Source organism: Calonectris borealis, chromosome 7, assembly GCF_964195595.1.
Source record: "Calonectris borealis chromosome 7, bCalBor7.hap1.2, whole genome shotgun sequence".
Lineage (NCBI taxonomy): Eukaryota > Metazoa > Chordata > Aves > Procellariiformes > Procellariidae > Calonectris > Calonectris borealis.
The window spans coordinates 25,946,935-25,968,391 of NC_134318.1; the positions used below are offsets into that span (position 1 = coordinate 25,946,935).

General features: G+C 39.6%; 2 protein-coding genes across 2 annotated transcripts; one reads left to right on the top strand and one right to left on the bottom strand.

The window, feature by feature from the left end:
* The first annotated feature begins 6,573 nt into the window (after positions 1-6,573).
* RBP4 (retinol binding protein 4) lies at positions 6,574-13,901 on the top strand. Its single transcript, XM_075154714.1, has 6 exons — positions 6,574-6,632; positions 6,806-6,941; positions 7,585-7,721; positions 7,870-7,976; positions 9,631-9,843; positions 13,693-13,901. Exons 2-6 carry the CDS (start codon positions 6,813-6,815, stop codon positions 13,704-13,706), a joined length of 600 nt encoding a protein of 199 aa, XP_075010815.1. The 5' UTR covers positions 6,574-6,632; positions 6,806-6,812; the 3' UTR covers positions 13,707-13,901.
* A 54-nt stretch (positions 13,902-13,955) lies between these two features.
* FFAR4 (free fatty acid receptor 4) lies at positions 13,956-20,673 on the bottom strand. The gene is made up of 3 exons (XM_075154713.1): positions 20,140-20,673; positions 19,143-19,271; positions 13,956-15,368 (listed from the first exon to the last, which is right to left on the bottom strand). Exons 1-3 carry the CDS (start codon positions 20,671-20,673, stop codon positions 14,961-14,963), a joined length of 1,071 nt encoding a protein of 356 aa, XP_075010814.1. The 3' UTR covers positions 13,956-14,960.
* Between the last annotated feature and the right edge of the window lie 784 nt (positions 20,674-21,457).

Here is a 21,457-nt window from a genome sequence, read left to right on the forward strand (position 1 = left end):
ACTGTAAGGTGATAAATCTTTTTTTGTAACAAAATGTTTCAGATGTAGCTGGGTTGTCCTATAATTTCATTCTTAAATCATCAAACAATTCCTTTTTTTTTCCCCTTAATTTAGATTCACTCTTACAATTGCACTCTTGCTCTGTAAAGTGTTTGTGAAATGACATGGAACAAAGTATCAGAAACCAATAGAAGTTCTTTATGAAGTTTATGTTTGGAAGACAGTTAAGTTGGCTTTATTTCAATAATTGCTATATTAGTCATGTTATGTTTCATTCTGAACTCTATGTACCTATTGATTAATCAAGAACAATTAAGGCAGACCATGAAGTTGAAGTGATTTGGTAGAAATCAAGATGTAGTTTGGTGCATAAATGTACCTTACATTTATGGAAGTCCTCATTTTAGAGTTGGGAAAATACAGTGTATTTGTATTGAAGTTTTTTGGTTTTCTCATATTAGTATTTTAACAAATTTTGTAAATTAGACCATTTAAACATTTCAGAGTACTAGCATTGTAATGAATTTTAAAGTTTCTGTGCTGGAATAAGACATTTATTTTCTGTTCTATCTCCTTTACTCTCCCTATTTTCCACACTATTGAACATTTTATCTTTAGTAATGCTAATTCGCAGTTGTATTTAAGTTTATTATAAGAAACTATACCAAAACTATTTCACGTTTCTGGCACTTTCAAACATGATTTTGCTATCATCTTTCCTAGCAATTTCTTAATAAGGTCACTTATTAAGAAAATACATTTTAATGTAGGATTAATTATATGCATGGAGGTGTAACATTGGAAACTAACCTAATGCACAGTCATTTTCACTGCACTTTTAAAGGCAAAAATAATATGCATTTGGCTTTGATTCTTTTCCATGCTGAGGTGGTTTGATTTAAAAACATGATGAAGCTGGGTGCTATATTTTTCAAATTGTTTTAATTTCAGAGAATATCAGAAATATGTGTGCTTTATGTTTTTAATACATATGATATCATTTGCCTTCGATGTTCATAGTTATTACAGAAATCAAACTATTTATGGAGTAGTTCTTAGTAGTAGACCATTCCTAAGCCCTTGTGATACATGGAAACTCCTAAGAAGGATAACTGACGGACATGGTTATTTAAATAGATTCAAGCAGCACGTAAATGTCAAAGGTATTTATAAGGTTTCCCAGTTCAGCTCAGTGTTTGTGTCTGAGCGTCTCTGTCCATCTTGATAGCAGTTGATATGGTTCATTCAGTTAAGATTTTCTGAAGAAACATGGATCAAATGTGTTTATTTCAATTGCATGTCTTTTGATGTGGATAATTTTGTGGCCACTGTCTGGACATTGGAGAGCCATATATATAATCCAATCATATAATTCAGAAATATTACTGATTTTTTTTTAAATTATTAGGTTGTGAGAATGGATTCTGTAGGTATTTGCAACAGGTAGTGTATGCCCCTAACACAGCCAGGTTTTGGCACTGAAATGTTTTGGTGTCACTGACCTGGTATGTTTTGGGGACCTTTACAAACAGCCTTAACTTCTATGTTTCTTTTAAAATAATTTTCTGTCCCTTTTCTTACAAAAATAATCTTAAAAATGCAAAAACTAATGATAGTAAGTTAGCTGCTTTTTCCATATGGCTGCAAATTTTCATGGTCCCTTAAAACTACCAATGATTAGTTCTGGGGATTCATGAAATAAGTAGTCAACAGATATTTTAATTTCTAGGGGAGAGTTCCTGAAGTAAATGGCCAGTCTATCATGAAGGGGTTAACCTGGGTTGCCAGATGCACTGTAGCTTTGACCATGAGCATGGGTTTCTTGGTACCTTGGCCATTTTAGTATATGGACTGAGCAAAGGACAGCAGCCTTTTAATCTCATCCACTCTCACATTTACTCCCTGGTGATCTTAGGTTACCTGATCATTTTTTATTACTGAGAATATTACTCAACACCTCTGAGAAGGGTCTGACTCTGTCTTCTTCATACCCTCCTGCCAGATATTTATACACTTTATAAAATCCCCCTGCGCCCTCTTTTCAGGCTGAACAGACCCAGCTCTCTCAGCCTCTCCTTTTGTCAGATTCTCTTATTGCTCAATGATCTTCTTGGCTCTTTGCTGGACTCACTCCAGTATGTCTGTGTTTTTCATCATTCATAGTTTAAAGCTCTCCTCACCAGGCTGGCCAGCCTGCTGCCAAACTTTACATCTTTGTTTCAAGTTGTTTCCATTTTAGTAATACATCTAGAAAAACATTTCAATTCAGAATCACAATCCTCACAAAGGTTTGCTAAAGAGAATAAAGGTACCTTTTTAAACTAGGTTTGTTTAAATACTGTTTATAAAGAGTTCAATGTAAATTTACTCCTTAAGCAGAATGTCATGTCATTAAATTACAAAAACAGGTAGCACATAGGCTGGCATGGTGCAAAGGCCAATCTTTTCAATTCCATTCTGTCCTTGACCTCTGTACTCAGTGCCATCAAGGGGAACAGTTGTGATGGTGACAGTGTACATAGTTGTCCCTTACAAAGTACACGGAGCTCCTTGGTTCAGCTCAAGCCATTTGTTGTTGCTTGTTAATATGAGTCTGTTTCCACGGGGCAGTGGCTACACTTGGATCCACTGCTCTGTGCACACAGCAGTCATTCATTCCCCTGCAAAATCTGCCTCTTAAGTATAATGGATACCCGTGTTTGTGAATGGCACTCTATAAATAAATAACCATAAGAAGACAGCAAAAAGTCTTTCAATCTATATGCAGTCTGGCTGGAAATGGATGCTCCATTTCCTATTACCAGTTCTTTGAGCCAGCTTTCTCCTAAGAGTTAGACTTATTCTTGTGACCACAAATAAAATTCTAGTTCTTTTAGTATTTAAAACGTCAATGTTGCAGTGTTAAAAATGTTTTAAATAGTAATTTGACTCTTGTTTCTTCCTTTTTATTATAAAGTTTTAAATGAAACTAAAATAACTCCTACAATGAAAGCTTTTTTCTGCCATTTCCTTTGAAAATCTGACCTTCTCTGTGTATTTTCTGTTGCTATTCCTGATGGAAAATATTGCAGAATTTTACAGGCTATTAACGTAAAAAATATTTCAATCACAGAATCACTGCCAGAAGTTAGCCCCTTTTTTATGACCTCTTGGCAAAATTCAAAGGTAGAAGACTTTTTTCGCCTTCAATTAAATAGAGTTCCAAGAAATACATACAGACTTTTAAAAAACTTTCTATAATATTCAAAATATGCTACCAGCTTCAAACATCGGAATGGAAAGTCATATATAAAATTTATCAAGCTTGGTGTTGAACCTAGCACAAGTTTTGTAAATGTATGCTTTACATTAGAAGTTATTTGCACGTTTGTGTGTTATTAATATTTTAATAATTCTTTTAAACTTAATTGTCTGAGCTTTCCCAGAACCCAGCAATCATTTGATGCCATTGACTCGATCTATGCGCATTGCTCTCAGAATCAATTGAAATCCTGGCCCAAATTCTGTTCCTTTCTGTTCACATGAAAAGTACAAATCTGCAAGGATTATATCCAGGTTCCAAAGATCTGGATGAGGGTCACTCGCTGGCATCATTTCTCAACCAAACCCATAGCCCAAGTCAATCCAAATGATGATTAACTGAGGCAAAGTTTACACTGTTTATGAGTTTACATAGTTGTGCTGGCATAGCTACACCTCTTAGGACTGAGAAAAAATTCACCCTTGAATTGCCATGACGATACTAGTCTGCCTGCAACCTTCCATCTCTCCTCCAATACACTCCTGATCTAGACATAACAGAGGACCCTTTTTGCCTAAAAAGCTTGTCTCATTGAACCAAAGGTGCTTTAGCTGTATCTGTGAAAGAATTTCATTAATGTAAACCGTGTCTCAGGTAGGCAGAGTTGGAAGTATAGCTAAACCAGAAGAGGCACAGACCCAAACTTTTACTATGTAACCTTCAAATTGTACTGACTCGCCGGGGTCCTCTTCTGCAGTTGTTGAAATCTGACTGGGAAATACTGGTGTGACTTCACTGTAGTTGCGCTCCCACAAATCCACAGTGATAACAGTTCAAAAGAAGAGTTTTCTCAGGCATTGCCTAGAGTTTGTAGAGATCCCAGACTGGAGGAGCTGAATGAATTAAAAGTTATAATTACTAAGTCTCTGCCAGGCACCTCCACCAGATATGAGTTGCCAAACATTGCAGAGATCAGTGGAGGCACACAATTAAAGAAATGCTGTGCCATGGCTAATACAAAATTACATGTTTCTGATTTATTTTTGTTGATGACCTCAGATTAATTTAAGAGACTGTAATGGCTCTTGCACATATTTAGAACTGATCTTATTAAAAATTATTAACAGAATTAAATTTTTGTTCCAGTGAAACCTGGATTGGTCTCCGTCTATAAAACTGCTGAGGACAACATGCAGTAAGTATAACGGGACTAGTGACCTAGTTTTTCAGAAGTGGTCAGGTTTTGATTCATTTGGATGAGAGACTCTTTTGAAAACCTCTGCCATAGAATTTTCACGGATAATTATGTTATTGACAAAATTTTATAGGAATAGATTTGATTCTGAAAGAACCTCTTTGGGAATATAAAGCAGCATACAGATTTTTGAAGAGGAAAAACTTAGGAGAAATAATAATATTTCACAAATTGGCAGAGAATAAAGAAATAATTGTTTTCTTTGGTATTAAAGAAAGTAATAGATTTAAAGGTTATAAATTAAGCTATAATCCCTCTTCTTACTATCAGTCATGTGAGACACTGAACAAAGAAAATCCATGTTGATTTTGATCTTGTAAGCATGATGAATTCATATATTAAGACTAGTCAGTGTTTTGTAAAAGTTTTATAAAAATGTATATATATAACCGGCATCACCATTGCCGGGGGCTGGAGCAAGGTTCTAAAAGCCACCAGAGGGATATAGATTGCTGTTTCTCTTCATTCTCTATGGGAATTAGCAAACTTGAAAATCTCAATTTAAAAATGGAAATGTTGGCTTATTGAAAAACTACTGTTGAAAGTTTCAGGACAATTAATATGCATCAACCTTTCTGGTCACCTGTGTGAAATATGTTCTTTACTCCAAGTAGAAGCTTAATATTAAACATAAATTTTTAGTGTTTGATGTTATCCAGGGAATCAAAGGCTTCAGAGCAGACTTGGAACCGCCTTGAGCATTTGATATTTGAGAAAGTGAACAAAAATATATTGTCTATGCAAAAAGGCTCCAACAGAAAGCAGAAGAGACAGAATAACAGATAAATCAGATTGTGCCATTGTTTGCATTACATATGAAAAAGATTGTAAAGGGCAGCAACAGTAAAAAGTTTAATATTTTTATGAATATATGAAAGGAATAGAAGGCTGAAGTAAATTTCTGGGAAAGGCCATGCTGAATAAATTGTTTAATTCTGTACATCAGCTACTATTGAAGTATTTTTTACTGATGTATACTACATCAGTATCTCCATATTTAAATTATATTTTTGCTTAATTCTTAAAGTAATGAACATAGACTTTTCAACTAGGAGGCTTCTGCCTTTATTCTTTCAAAATTGAGAGGTGAAAAAAGTAGGTGAATTAGTTCTCTTGGTAACAATCATTCCTATCCTGCTCTAGTTGCATGTCTAGAAAATAATTAACAGGTTTTCTCTAATGCTTCCTAAAGATGTTGAAACTATAGAACAAATATTGACTGAGAGGCAGCAAAACTTGCCTGGACAGGATAAAACAATAATGGTTTATATAACTGAAAACAGTTTGCCAAAAACAGAATAGAAATTCTGGAAGCTCTGCTTTAAAATTGATGTCAAAAGGGCCAGATGTGGTGTGTACAGGCACTCAGGCCACACATATGTCCTACCACCTTTGCAGTACCACACAAAAGTGCTCTTTTGCCTTCCTGAAGATTTGCAGGGCCCCCGTTCCTGTCTCTGAGAGCTGATCAGGAGATGGTTTAGCACCCGAGCCAGCCTTTGGGATGCAAGAGGGAACCAGTCATGAGGACTGAAGAGGATCTGGCATGACCAGGCTTTCAGAAACATTAGCAGAAACTTGCAAGTATGATGTTTGCTACTGTTTTTCAGGAGAAGAGAGGAAAGGAATTTGGGGAGGAGGTGGAGGAATCAAGTCTGCACCTTGTAACTGGGTTGAGCACATTGGGTAAGAAGGACTTTGGACTGCAGTGTGTAAAATCACAGAGGAGGTGGAGGCAGCTCACTCTCCCTCGTGCAAAGATGGGGTGCCTCTCTGTTCTTTTGTTCTTTGCTTCCTTTTCCACATGTTCCACATGTGCACACCCCTTCCCCCAGGTGTGAGCTCTGCCTTTGGGTTAGGAAAACCAAAGAGAGGCATTTGCTCCTAGCCCCTGCTTGGCTGCAGGTCAGGGTCAAAGACCACCTGAGCCCATGGGTGTTACACAAGAGGCTGTTGTGAAGGGGCCTCAGCCTGCAGCATGCATCAGCCCACCTCCCTACTCCCCCTCCAATGCTAGCTTTGGACCTCAGGGGGTTGCGAAAGCCCCAGCACTACATAAGGCGTTCCCTGTCTGGGCGCCCTGCCACTGCCATCAACACTTGTGCTCTCAAGAGGCTACAGGGACCGGCACTGTCTGTAAGGGACCCTGCTGTGGTGGGCTGGGGACAACCAGGTACCTTGCCTGCGCGTGCATCAGGGAAAGCTGCACGATCCTCTGGAGACCTGCCAGGGCAGCCTTCCTCCCTTCCCCACTTGTGTGACAGAGCCTGTTTCTGATGCAATTCTCTGTCTGTTTGCTGTTGCTGCAGGGACGGGATGGCCCAAACGGGGAGAGCTCTGCCCTGGCTGCTGCTGCTGGCATTGGCCTTGCTGGGCAGCAGCATGGCGGAGCGGGACTGCCGAGTAAGCAGCTTCAAAGTCAAGGAGAACTTCGACAAGACCAGGGTAAATCTTCTTTCTCTCCTGGATCTGTGATGGCTTGCCTAGCTCCTCTTCCCAGGCTACAAAATCTGGCATTCATTAGCACCAGTATGTTCACATTTTCACTCAAAGTCACAGACTGCAATACTGAGAAACAGCAGAAGTGTGTGATGTTGCCCACACCTCCACAGATGTTGGATCCTGATGCATCCAAGGATACTGCAGAAATACTGCAGAAACTGAGGTTTAGCAGACTGGTCTCAAACTGTATGGTCTAAACAAATGTTGGTTGTTTCTATGAAAAATGAATACTCTGGTGTTTTCAGACATCATTGCAAGAAACAAAACTATTTATACATAGATCTCTCGAGATCTGCCAGTTGTTACCCTCTTCCCACCAAATTTTGTATTCTAAATGCCGGAGAATTGCAGATACAAATAAGATACCAGAAAATGTCAATTCTTTCACAAACCCTGGCTGCATTAGGACATATTGGTGGGTTTGTGCTGCTGGAACAGCTAGATTTGTTTCTTTGGTACAACTTTGAGGCATGGTGTCAAAAATCTGCGTGTCCTCCCCTCTGTCACCTGCCCTAGTTTGTAATGTCTGTTTGCAATGTTTTCCATACTTCTGGATCTAACTGGAGCCTTTCTTATTTCCTTGCAGTACAGTGGCACCTGGTATGCCATGGCAAAAAAGGATCCTGAAGGGCTGTTTCTGCAGGACAATGTGGTAGCCCAGTTCACCATAGATGAGAATGGACAAATGAGTGCCACTGCAAAGGGCAGAGTCAGACTCTTCAAGTAAGCTGTTTGCAATCTTCCTCTTTTTCCATTTCACTTCGCTTACTGGTGCTCTCATCCTACCTGCTATACCTGTGCTAGTCGCACAGTCACACCAAATCTGTGCTGTTAGGTATGAATGTGATGTTTTCTTTCTCTCTGGCTACAGTAACTGGGATGTCTGTGCTGACATGATTGGCTCTTTCACTGACACAGAGGATCCTGCCAAATTCAAGATGAAGTACTGGGGTGTTGCCTCTTTTCTGCAGAAAGGAAGTGAGTACTTAGCTATAGAAGATGCAGAACTACTTGGGAGCTTAGTTATGTGTATGTCCATGTTGCGGAAGGAAAAAGTAGTGTTGGATTTCTTAAACACTCTTAAAACATGTAATAACTATCATACAGGAAAGCCTTAATGTGAACAAGGTAATCACTATTTTTTATATGGAACAGCCGGTTGGCTTTCTTTAAACAAGTGAAGACGAGGCCTTTGTATATCTTTGTATTTCTTTTGTTTGTTACCCAACAATATAATTGAAGGTCACTGTTTGGAAATAAATGAAAGGCAGATGAAGTATTTTAAGTCTTGTTTTAGTTCAGAACTCAGTTACTGGATGCTTCTGTTTTCTCTGAAAAGCCTAATGTCAGACTTGGTCGAGCAGGGAAGAGGATTTTGCAATTGTTATTTTGCTTGGTCTCCTGTCTGCAAATGTAGAGATTTATCTGTTTTAAGAAACAAATATGATCCAGTATATATATATTCATATTTTCCTGTCATCTGTCACACTCTGTGCAAAATTAGTTTTTTGAGCCAAGTAGAGATTCAGACACTTGTAGCTCAAGACATTTCCATGGATCGTTTCCAAGAGAAGCAAGTGGAATTTGGAAGTGATTGGAGCTCCATTTTCTCCAAAAACACAGTTACAAAGAATGTTTTGGATGCCAATTGCTCTTGAATTGTTGCCGAATCTCTTTACAACATTCTGCTGAATCATGTTTTCATGGATACTTCAGATTGCTGGCTGACCCCAGACTCTACCTTTCTAAAAACTGTGGTCCCCACCCACAGGAGAGATGGGGAAGAGAACATACAGTGTTGCCTTCACCAGTGCAGACATAGTGCAAGGGAGGACCTTTTGCTCCAGGAGAAGAAGGTGTAGAGATGACACTTTTTGCTGCAAACACCTAGGTTCACTTCTGTTAGCACACAGTGTCTGTGTGACCAGGTATTTATCAGATTATCTAGCTAAATAGTTAAGAATTCTCTGAAATTTTAACTGTGTTTTAAGAAGAGGGTTTATGATAGAGCTTGTAGCAAATACACTTCTAACACACATGGCAACTGCATGATAATATTTTTCCTTAAAAATACAGTTTAAGTAACATCCCTGGTAGGAAAATAGTTATGGTTTTGAGTAATCTGGAGCATGACTAGCATGACCAAGAGCACATTTAACTTCTCTATATATTTTTTAAACTATTTTCTGCCTGACTGTTCCCCTTTTTTCTTTAAGAAAACTTTCTTTGTACTTCATGGTAGCTACTGTAATACACGGTTCTTTTTTGTGTTTGTTGCCACATTTTATAATGATATTCAGGCATGGATTTACAAGGCATTTATTAGCACTTCTTCATGCTGCTCTTGTTCTGTGCCCATGTTAGAGGTGAAGCAGTGCTGCCAACCATTTCCTCTTCTCTCCATCACTGTCTCTGATAAATATGTTTATTTTCTTTTTTAAAAAAAAACGTCCCCCCAAAACATGGAGTTAAATACTGGACACAGGAATAAACTAAGAGCTAATCTGTTATAATTTATACCAATCTTCATTGTATTATTTTCTTTACAGAGTTATGGCAGCAATCTCTTTAGATTTACTAGATTTTACTTGTGTCTCTAACACCTTTGCTTCTCTGCTATGGTTTCTTCCAGATGATGATCACTGGGTAGTGGACACAGATTATGATACGTATGCTCTTCATTACTCCTGCCGCCAACTAAATGAAGATGGCACTTGTGCTGATAGCTATTCCTTTGTGTTCTCCCGGGACCGCAAGGGATTGCCTCCAGAGGCACAGAAAATTGTCAGACAAAGGCAGATAGACCTCTGCTTGGACAGAAAATACAGAGTTATTGTTCATAATGGTAAGAATATTTTTTTCTGAAGAACTTTATTTCAGGGTTTAATGACTAAAGCACTGGGAGTCTCTTGCTCATTAAATAGCAAATGCATAAAGTCTTTTACTTAGTGGCTGTAATATTGTCTTTTGAAAACTGGAGCTTGTAGTAAGTTATTTTCAACTTTTACTTCCCTTATCTGAAGGAGAGCTAAGGTCTATAGCTTTTTATGCAGCATATTACATCAGCTGAAACAATAATTAGAGGAAGTTGTAAAACAATTAAATCAATGTAGTATGAGTAAACATAGTAAGGATAAACTTCATAGTTGCCATAAAGAGAAATTTTTTCTCTTTAATCAGAACCCTTTGCCTTTCTCAACAAAATAGTTGTTGAAGGGAATAGAATGTATTTTCAAAAACTTCTTTGAAAAATTCTTCACAAAAGGCTTTTAAGGAAAATCAGAAGTCTTGGAAAGGATGCCTCATAGCAGACCCTTTCTCACAGGTCCTCATGCCAACTGTTTCACAAACGGTTGTGGAGGAGGTACATGTCCCTCATACTGGAAGTATGACCCTATCTTGAGTCATATAGTCAGGCTGAGCTTGCAACACAGGGAAGGGTACAGATTAGCTCACTTGGGCTCGAGTATATTAGAAAAGGCCAAATTGTAATTTATGCTACTTTAATCAATGATCTGGAAGAAAATGTAATATACTGACTGGTAAAAATTACACCCAGAGTGGGGAATAGTAAAGAATGAAGAAGACAGATCAGAATATTTAGAACAAAAAAAAAAATAGTAGCGTACTTGTCCCTACCCTGCTTTGCATTCTGGAAGACACGATATCTACAGAAGACTTGACTGGTAAATCAGCTGAATGTGAACTCCTAATGGAATGCTGTGGCCAAAAGAGTTAGTGATTCTTGGATGCATAAACCAAGGATGCAAAAGATGAATGTGCAGACTCATATGAGACTGTTGTGCTTGGCGTGGGTCTGCTTGTTGTGTCATGTTTGATGATAATCATAACTGGAAAGGGTACCAAGAATGAATTAGAAGTTTCAAAGAAGAGCAGAGAAAATGATTGAAAGTTTGTAAAATGTGTCCTCTAGTGAGTACTTCAAAGACCTTGATCTTTTTTCATCAGAAAGAGGTTAAAGGCTGACCTGAGCAAAGTCTGTGCTTGCCCACACAAGCAATGGGAATTGGATAATGAAGGACTTGCAAACATAGGAATAATAAATTAAAATGGATGGAACTTTAAACTGGACACATTCAGGGCAGAAATAAATAGCCATTTGTTTAACTCCAAAGGTCATTAACCTTTGGAACAGTTTACCAAGAGCTATTGTATGTTCTTCATCACTGAAATCTGTAAATAAAGATTAAAGGCTTTTCTAAATTACATGTTAGAATAAACTGGGATTGACTGAAGGAACATTTGTGTATTTTAAAGAAAGTCAGAACAGATGAGCATGGTCAGCTCTTGTGGCTCCATTACCTGTTCATCTGATCTATAAACAGAGAGCAGTATATTGCCATGTTGTAAAGTAGGTATGCTGACAATAGGGTGCCTGAAAGATCTGCTAAGGGGGGTTGTGTTTAGAATACTTATTAGTGACCTGGAAAAAGTGCCTGACAACAATGGAAATAAAAATTTTGTCTTGAATGAGAATTTGGAGACAACATAACAGTTGAGATTTAAGGCAGTCAAGATTGAGACAGCATAAATGCAAATGAAATTGGCTTTTGTGAATGATATGTATGATTGCATAAAGGGTAGGATAGAAAAGAAACAATGTCATCATATAAATTGAAAAACAACTTTCTTGATTTGAATGCTGCGTTCACTGCTCTTCAAATGAAGTACAGCAAGAATAAAAATTTCTGAAGATGAGAAAACAAAATAATTAGATTATTAGGGATGTTGTTATATTAAATCTAAGATAAAGTGCAGATATACAGCTGTTGTGCTGTGACTTTGAGAGGTGTGTGTTATGGTGGTTCCTTGCATTTCTGTCAAAGCCAGAGAAAGTACTATCCCACTGTAAAATCAGGATATTGGGCTAGTCCAAGTACTGGTCTGATTCAGCATGGTGGAATCTGTGTTTCTATTATTTCTACACTATATGAGGCTTGCAAGGCGATAAATGTATTGTCAGTCTTTGCAAGAAAGTATAAACCAAAAAGAAAAATTCATTTATTCATAATTTCTGATATAACTTTTTCAAGTATCTCAGAACTTCTATATAATAGAATGCTTGTATTTTTTTACAGAATATAGAATAGTGTAGTTTAAAAATAAAAGCTCAGAATGTCTTTTGAAAGTTCAGCCTTAAATATTCTTTGAGTTCCCAACCTTAATTTAAAAGTTGATCATGCTGCCTCTAGTTTGTTATATAAATATCAAATCTACTAAGTTGCACCGAGTGCTGTATTCTTTATCTGCTATCCTAATTTATACTCACATGTTAGGTGTTGACTGCAGTGTCTGATAAGACTATGTGAGTTCCATACTGTTTGTAAATGAAAAATAGTAGCCTGGGCCCTTAATGCTATCTGCTTTTATTGAGGATTATGCCAGAGTTTATCTTTATGAGCCCAGCACCGAAGTATAAATGAAACTTAAAGCCAGCAGTTTGCTTTCTCCCCTTACTGGGATCAGAACCTGTAATTACCACAGTGTTAGTTGATTCTAAATTCTTCAGTATCATTAAGCCAAAGTTCCTGCAAAGCAAATACATTTGAGAATGAGAGAATGATTGTGAGCTAAACTAAAAAAAAACATTTATTGAAAGCTTTATATCAGAAACTCTTACAAAATTCACTTAATTCCTTATGTGTGGGATTGGAAGCCTTGCTACTTCAGTTTTAATTCTGCTATTAAGAGCTACAGAATTAGCACCAAAAAAGCCAACTTCAACTGTCTGTACTGACCTGCATTCAGTTGTTAGTGTGCTAAAATTCTGACTGATGTTAATAGATGCTGCAAGAATAGGCTCTAATTGTGCATACTCTGCCTATGTCTTGAAGCAGATTTTTTTTCCAGAGATTTTTCATTAGCTTTTTGAATCAATACTGTACTCAAATTAAGTTCCCCAAAAAACCCTAATAGATGTACAAAACTTACCTTGATGGAAAAATAATCTAAAATATCTGTTCTTTTTATATTGGCTCTTTAAGGCAAAAGAGAAGCCTAGGAAATTATGAGGTTTTTAGTCATAACTTACATTGCATTTCTGATGGTAGCTCCTTTCCAAATATGGATCAGGCTGTGATACACTTCGTCTCTGAGAGTAATAGCTCAAGTTGCTTTCAGTTATGCAATGTGAGTGTGGATATCACAGTTGGACTACTTGTAAATACAATATGACATCATGTTAGTAGACTTGAAAGCTGAATCTGCTGTTAGCATTTACTAGAAGCAAAAATTGTGAATTAGAGAGTGGTATATTCCTTCAGCTGATTTACTCTTGCCATTAGAAGTTTTGGAAGTCAGGAGTTCCTTATTTTGTTGAAAGACATTCCTAAATTAATAATTTTTAAAAGGCAAATAATTTGAAGTTTGTTAAAGTAAATAAATAACTCTTTTATCACTCATCTGTCCAGTACCTTGTTTGCCAAAGTATTAAAACGCTCAGGACAGGTGTACCAGATTGGATGAATTCCTGTTTTGTTCTCAGTTGAAAATTCTTTGGAATTATAAACTGCAGAGCAAGGTACTGGCATTATCATTACAAGTAACAGACTGCTGGACTCGAGCATTTTAAGGAAATTAGATATGTATGCATTTTAAATTTGGTGGAAGTTTGTATATTTTAATTTTGTCTAATGTCGTTGAAAAATGGAATTCTGGTTTTTGTGTGTTTCAGGATTTTGCTCTTAAGGAGATCCAAAACTACGGAAAGAAACCATGTAACAGCACCATGGATGTAAAGTTAACACATTGATTGGGTGTTCTCTTGAAAACCTTTTAAACGGCTTCATTTAGATTTTGAGTATATTTATCTGAGCTGTGTAGCTCACCTTGTTAATAAACCAATGAAACATTTTAATAAACTTGGATTACAGGGGATACAAATTGCTTGTATGCACATCTGTACATATGTAGACATTGGTTTTATTAGTAAACCGTTATCTTAGTGCACTATTTTGAATTGGTGATAGATAGCGATAATTAAGAATTTAATCTTTCTTTTTTTATTAGTTTCAATTTCTGACTAAAAAAGTTTTAATGAAAAAACACAAAATATATGTATTTGCTTTCTAAAACTTGTAATTTCTTTTCAAATACAATGTCATCTTTTTTCTAGGAAATACTGGAAATCATTCCCAATAGCATTTTAGAAAGGAAGAAGGAATTTCAGTGTCCCGATATATCACTGATTAACTTTATTGTATGAATACTGAAGACATAAAAAATACGCATCTTTTTTAAAGAACTATTTTACACATGACAAGTAAACATTTATTTATTTATTCTTTATTTATAAATTAACAGGCATTGCGTCCACATTTTTAATTTGAGATGGAATCAGATTGGTCATTCACTTGGTGATAATACATGTTTATCATCTTGTTTCCCACACGAAATTGGTTAGTCTGCCCAAACCTATGTTCAGGCAGTCAGTTATCTAAGTTTATAATCAAGTGCCTTTTTTAAATGGGATTGAAAAAAAGAGCAGATACTTTCTGAGGATGTACATTTTCACTAAAAAGTTGATCTCTCTTACTCAGTAGAAAATAGAGTAAAAATGGACCAGGTGCCCTCTTGATATAGATTCACTATAACTTCATTCAAGTTAATGACATTTATGCCAACTGAAAATGTACCCTCATAAAAATTAATTCGTCTGGTAAGTACTTATTTCAACTATTTTACATTCACCAAGTTCACTGCCATATTCCTATTTATTTCAGTGTAAGTAAGTGGAGTATTCAATCCGTTGGATTAAATTGTCCAAATCTTACTGAGGCAAAGCAGTGAAGTCAAGAGAATTTTACCTGCAGGAATTAAAAATACAGATTTAGCTTTTTTTTCCCTTCTCTGGCATATAATACCATAACATAGTGACCTATTCAACCTGGGATAGTGTAAACATTAACATCCAAAGTCTGGCACAGCTCAGACTTTAAATAGTTATCTGGTAATGAAAGACAAATTTGGTTGTTCATGGTTACTTCTTCTTGCAGTGGTTTCTGTACCAGCCCCATGCCTTACAGGGTTCCCTGTACAACAGAGAAGAATTTCCTGACATTTACGTCTGAAATGAGCAACATTATACAAAATTGGATTGACAGCAGAGTTGGCAAAAGTGAATAACACTATCCAGAAGAAAACTGATGGCAAAATATTTAAATCTTGTTTGTAGTTCTGGACTAAAATTAAAAAAATAATTATTACAATTGGGCTCCACATGATGAAGAAAGAGATCATCAACACAAAGAGGGCTCGGAACAGTTTGTAGTCTTGCTGGGAAACGCGAATCTGATGATTTTTTGAGTAGGCCAAACCAGCATTTAAACTCCTTCTTGATGCTTTTGTAATCTGCAGTAAAAGAGAAGAAAGTAACTTTCATTGAAACCTAGAAGAATTATTAACACATTTTTACAAGTGCAAAAGTAAATCTTGGCACATGATGTTTCTGTTTTGAGAAGTGACTACAAAAAAGGCACTGCAGAATTCCATTTTTACTTTTTATCAGTGGTTCCATTTCAAACATTCTCACTTCAGATTTTTTTTTCCTCTCAGCTGTGAACTCACCTCAGTATTAGTCAAGCTGCTTGTTCTCCTCATGGCTCTCCACCAGCCATAAATACTTCCCAGCATAAAACAGAGCCTCATGAAGTCCCCTTAACTTCAAATTATGACCTCATTTGTTCTATCTAAATAAACCCATTGATTTTTTTCACAAATGCAAACTGGAACATAGTTAACAATCCTGTTGATGCACAAGAAAGAACACAATCCAATTCTCTTACGGCCACGCTGATATTATAAGGTAGGTATTAGAAGGAGCATGAATTTATTACAGTAACTGAATCATGATATGTTTTAAATTTGAATGGGATTTTATGTTCAATTTTATGTAAACTTTTAGTTTTTCAGTCAGTAATCAGAATTGCTTTCTATGAACTAACATGAAATCTTACAGATCCTTTTGTCACTATGAAAATCTGTGTCTTGTAAAAGCACTGTCTGATGTAACAAACCAGACTATGGGTAGTTTGGGAATCTAGTATTCATTGGTGTGAATCATCTGTCATTAGGTAGAATATTGAATCCCAATGGCTTGTAGAAAACTCTAAATCTCATGCTCTACATCCCTGTCTTCACTGAAATTGGCATAGCACAATGTCTGTTACGTTCACATATCTGATGCAAATAAAATAAAATTGAAATATTTAGCAAACAAACATTTAGGCTAAATAACTGAGATGCCATTTTACCCCCTGCATGGGTAAAGAAAGGGTATTTTCAAAAGCCTGTATCAATTTGGTGTCTGAGTAGTAAAGTCAAAAGGTGCAATACTCTTCCTGCCACTTTTATGTGTGACATTTCCCTTTAGCAGCAACTAAAGGAAGGATAACACTAATACTAGTAATACTTAATAGCTTCCTGGTTCAGGTAAGGATAAAAATGGTTATATATATATTGAGTAATTTGTCATTCTTTCTGCAGTTTTCTGAATTTGTCAAAGAGATAGATGGCCTAGAATAAATATTTGTTAAGAACCTAGACATCTATCAAAGATTGCAACAGAATGCAGGTGTATAAATCAAAACCCATGATCCAAAAATCGGCTTCTCATCAGCTGCTGAGCCTGAGAAGGGAACAGTCTCACTAGTTGCCTCCCTGATTTAAGAGGGGCAGAGAATTCTGATGTTTTGAACATGTAAAACTATTCCAGCCTGATGGTCTTCTGCTGTTCCCATTTGGAATCCAGAAACTAGGCTAACTCCTCCAAACAATCCGATCCAAGAGTTGTTCTCAGAGAGCACCTAACCTGTCTTAGGAAGAATGAAGGTTTCATAAAATACAAAGGACTAATATCCACTTCTACTATAAAAGTGGGAAAACCGAATTCTGTACCCTCCTCAGCCTCCACTGTTCAAAACGGCTACAGAATGCCCTCATCAGATACCTTTGTGTCTGTCCCATATCAGTATCCTCCATCTTTCCTGCTGGAGCTGCAAAGCCTAGAACTAAGAATGCAAGAATCACCAGGACTGCAGTAAATAAGACACAACTGCATCTTAAGAAAATGCTCAAATGAAATGCGGCGGCAGTGATATGTTTTGGATCCCTTTTTGGTCTGCCTAGTATAAAGAATCTAGATACCTCTAGTGGGCATCTGGACCACAGTCTGAGAACCAGGAACTCAGAAGTCATGTACATACAAGTACGTAACTTCCAGAACATGAACGTCTCTACTAGTTCTAGCCTCTCATCCAAGTCTTGCCTGAGAGGGGGAACAATGCAAAACCAAATAACTTAATTACAAATCATGGCTTCTAATCTGTCATCTTTGCCAGGGTTCTGGGAAGCGTTAAGTAAAAATAATACTCAGTTTCAGATTAAATTATGAAGTATACATTTGTAGAGTATATTTGTTAACAAATTTGAGGTCTTATAGCTGTAGTGAATCATCACCATCATAGATGCTGTGTCATTTGAATACATGAATGCTTTGAACTGCTTCCAGTAATGCTGAGCATTGTACTCTGTGTGCACTGGCATCGTGGAGCGCTCTCACAAAGTGAGAGTGAATCTGCTCTTGGGAATGACTGAGGGATTAAGACATTCTCCAGCCGAGTTCTGGTTGCTTCCTGGGGAGCTGTCTGAGAGAGAAGATTCAATTATAACAGATGGGATCCTGCTATGGGCCTTGTTCCTTTTTCAGTTCAGGAGAAATGGTAACACGTCTTAGCATCTGTGTTATCAAGTTGGAAAAGAAACGTGAGCATGGCAGCATGGGGCTGTCTTGTAATCCAGTATTCCAAACACTTTTTTGGGCTTCTAGCTCCCTACGTGCCATTGTGTTTTCTAAATTTACCTGTTGTAATCTGGAGTCTGCAAGGACAAGAGGAACACCATTCCTGTCCTGGTCTCTGACCAAGGACTGTGGCATTCCTTGGCCTGCAGTTTTTTGCAGTTCTTTCAAAGGGCTCAGACTCCCCACTCAGTTACTGTATGCTCTTTGCCTACAGCAAATGTGAGGTTGCAAAAGGCAAATGCTTTACTTCACTAGAAGAGGTTTACCTAAGGCATTTACCTCAAGATTCTAATGAGCTTATAGAGTGCACAGAAACTAAGAGCTGATGATTTTGACTGTGAGTTTAAGCCTAATCAATAGCCAAGTACATGTAGAGCCCAGATTCTAGGTCCTAGGTTCATGGAAACATCTACATGCAGCTCTGGTGCATGCACCCACAACCCCTTGGTGCTCAGCATTTCATCAGTTAATTCCCTGCTCAATAATCTGTGTATTTTGAAGTTCCTTTCTAAAACCTATAATTTTCCTTATACATAATATGAGAAGTCTAATTACCTAATACAGAGATCAAGAATTTTTGGGGGGCAGTTGCTAAAAACTAGGCATTGCAGTACCTGGTTTGAAGATTTCTAGCTCTTTCTCACTCTGTTTTTGGAAGAGGAAGGGGTATGAAATCAGGTAAATTTAGGTAACTAATATCATGTTTGCTAGAATGTAGATTAAAACTCTGTGGTGCCTGGTGTCTTGGCCTGTATTTCAGCAGTTGAACAACATCCACTCATAAAGAAAATGGAAGCAGAGTGTTTAATTTACAGTTTTTGTTTGCAAAGTTTGAAATTGTGGAGGAATAAGTGTAATCTAATGAGATCTGTGTACTAAAAATACATGCAGAAAACCAGTAGATCTAAAAGGGAGTGAATTTTTTCTAGTCCTGCCTCTGCTTTCTTACAAATCCCTTGTGACTCTGGAGTTTAGGCTCAAGGAAAGCAAAATGTAGCGTTTAGCTATTTCAAATGCTTGACTTTTAGCATTTAGGAGACTGACTGTCTTTCAATGAGAAGTGTATTAAATACTATATATAAATGAAGACAAACTTTGTGTTGGGCTTTTGGTAATGTGCTGTTAAAGCATGTTCTTAGTTGAAAAGTATAGGCTGTTATGTAGAGGTTGAAGTGCCTCATTTTATATCACATACTTACCATTTACTGTGCAAATGATGTCTATTCCCTTTAGGTGTATTTGTATTCAATGACAACATGTTGATGCCTAGTGAGTTACTGTTTACTTCCCTTTGTTTTGCAACAAAATTTAAAGGAAAAACATACCTGTAAGATTTTAGAATAACTGATGACAATGACTAATCCTGGTACTAGAAAGAAAACAATGGCAAAGGTCACATCCCAAACTATTTCTCCTGCAAAGCTGGGCCAAACCAAGGTGCAAATCTGAATCTCCTGTTTACAAAGAATAAAGAAGAAATTTAACATTGTACAGTTATTTTTACTACACAGTTGTCCTTATCTCCCTCTATGCTTATGGAGAAAATGGCTGCAGACTAAAACAAGCCTGTGAAAACTTTCTACTCAAACAGAGCAGTCAATTAATGTATTGCTTAATGGTTTTAAAAGCCCATACAATTACAAATAGATGTGTTGTCCACAATCTAAATATTGCCGTAAATTTCATATCAAATGCTAACGGCAACTTTAAAACTGAAAGTTATAGACCTTAAACTTAATCATGTATTTAAGTGTCATGTTGGGTGTACTTTTGTATGCATTTCAAACCACTAGGCAGAAAAATCTGTGCGTGGCCATTTCGTACAGAGGCTACCGCATGTGCTGGGCAGCTCTCCCAGGATGCTGACCCCTCGGTAAGGGGGAAGCGTGCTGAAAAGGCAATTTCCGAGCCGCACTGGGCTGGGGAACGCAAAAAAATTCCAGCCGATGCGCATCTCGTGTCTAACGGGAGGGCCCGCCGGGAGAGCGGGACGGGAGGCGTCGGCGGCGCTGCCGACGGCGACAGCGGGCGCGGGTCTCCCGGGCTGCCCTGCCGGGGGGAGCTCGGCCGCTCCTCCGGGCACAACCTCGGCACCTTCCCGGGACACCGAGCGCTGCCCGCTCCCCAGTCTCCCCTCGGTGACAGAGGCGGACGAGCCTCCCTCGCCGTCCGGCCCCGCGCCCGCGCCCGCCTGCCCCACCCGACTCCCACCGCCCCCCGGCGCCCGGCGCTCACCGCCCGGGCCCGGCCCCGGCCGCCCAGCGCCCTGCTGCTGAAGGGGCGGCCGCCCGGCGGGCCCTCCCCGGCGGCGCTCGCCCTCACCTCGCCGGCGGCGGCGGGCGGCCGCACCACGGTGAAGAAGCAGCAGAGCGGGAGGGTGGCGAGGGCGGCGAAGCCCCAGATGAGGAGGAGGGCGGCGGCCAGCGCCTTGCGGCGGCGGAAGGCGGCGTGGCGCAGCCGGGCGATGCTGACGACGCGCTCCAGGCTGACGGCCGAAAGGGAGAGGATGACGACGGTGCCGCTGAGGCTCACCACGTAGAAGAGCATGTGGCAGACGACGTCGCCCAGCACCCAGGACTCGGTCCAGCGCACGACGGCGATGAAGGGGATGGCGGTGATGAAGAGCAGGTCGGCGCAGAAGAGGTTGAGGACGAGGCAGTTGGCGGCACGCAGCCGGTGCTGCTGCCGCACCAGCAGGCAGATGCCCCAGACATTTCCCCCCAAGGCCAGCAGGAAGATGGAGGCCAGGGCGGACGACTCACCGATGCGCAGGGCCGTCACGTTGTGGCCCCTGAAGTCCGAGAAGAAGGGGAAGTAGGTCCTGTTCCCCCCTGGTACGCCCCCGGACTCCAGCATGAGGGTGGCCAGCGGGCATGAGAGACCCACTGCAGGCGGCACCAGCCCTAGGGGAAGGGCTGCCCTCCCAACCACCGTGGCAGCACCCAGGGTGCCCTCCCGGCACGGAGCGGGGGGCTGGCCGCCATCCCCCTGCCTCCTCTTCCTCCTGCCCGTGCCACTGAGGGCTCAGCCGTGCCAGCCAGGCGGTTTATGGCCCTCGCGCCAGAGTGGAACAAGGAAGTGGGAGTGTAAACACGGTGCAGCTCACACAAAGGCGAGGCCGCTGTGCGTGGGGAGGCGGCGAGGGGCCGGGGGCGAGTGGGCCTGCCTGACGCCTCCCCAGGGAGGGTGTGGGTCAGCGCACTGGAACCTCCATGCTGAGGGTCCCAGGCCTGGCCACCTCCTCCAGGGCCGGCCCTGGACTGTCCTGCTCTACAGGCAGGCCCCCCGGGGCGCCGGTGACCTGGGGAGGCGGCCCAGGCTGCTCCCCTCGGCTGGGGATGTGTGTGTGTGGCTTAAAACAGAGGGATGGCTGTCAGACCACTCCGAGAGCGTTTCTTGGGAGCCGGGGATAACCAGCGCTGCTCTAAGGTAAAAAAAGAGGAATTTACCCATTGCCTCCTGTCTTGACAGTGGCGTTTGGAAACAGCAGTGCTGTGCGTTGCTTGTGCTAACCGTGGTCCAGTGTGGAGGGGAAGTGTCACTGTCTTGATTTTTGGGATCCGTTTACTAAGTTGATCCAGAGTCTTACCCACCTGTGTTATGAATTCTTGCTGAAGAAGCCTGGTAAGTTAAGACATGC

Bases quoted from the DNA above. Each gene is read 5' to 3' on its own strand.
- FFAR4 (XM_075154713.1), bottom strand. From the start codon at position 20,673: ATGCTGGAGTCCGGGGGCGTACCAGGGGGGAACAGGACCTACTTCCCC. The intron at 19,272-20,139 runs GTGAGGGCGAGC...CTTTGTAAACAG, and splicing joins CGCCCGCCGCCGCCGGCGAG to GAGATTCAGATTTGCACCTT. The intron at 15,369-19,142 runs GTATGTTTTTCC...CTTTTACTGCAG, and splicing joins GTTATTCTAAAATCTTACAG to ATTACAAAAGCATCAAGAAG.
- RBP4 (XM_075154714.1), top strand. From the start codon at position 6,813: ATGGCCCAAACGGGGAGAGCTCTGCCCTGGCTGCTGCTGCTGGCATTG. The intron at 7,722-7,869 runs GTAAGCTGTTTG...CTCTGGCTACAG, and splicing joins GGCAGAGTCAGACTCTTCAA to TAACTGGGATGTCTGTGCTG. The intron at 7,977-9,630 runs GTGAGTACTTAG...GGTTTCTTCCAG, and splicing joins CTCTTTTCTGCAGAAAGGAA to ATGATGATCACTGGGTAGTG.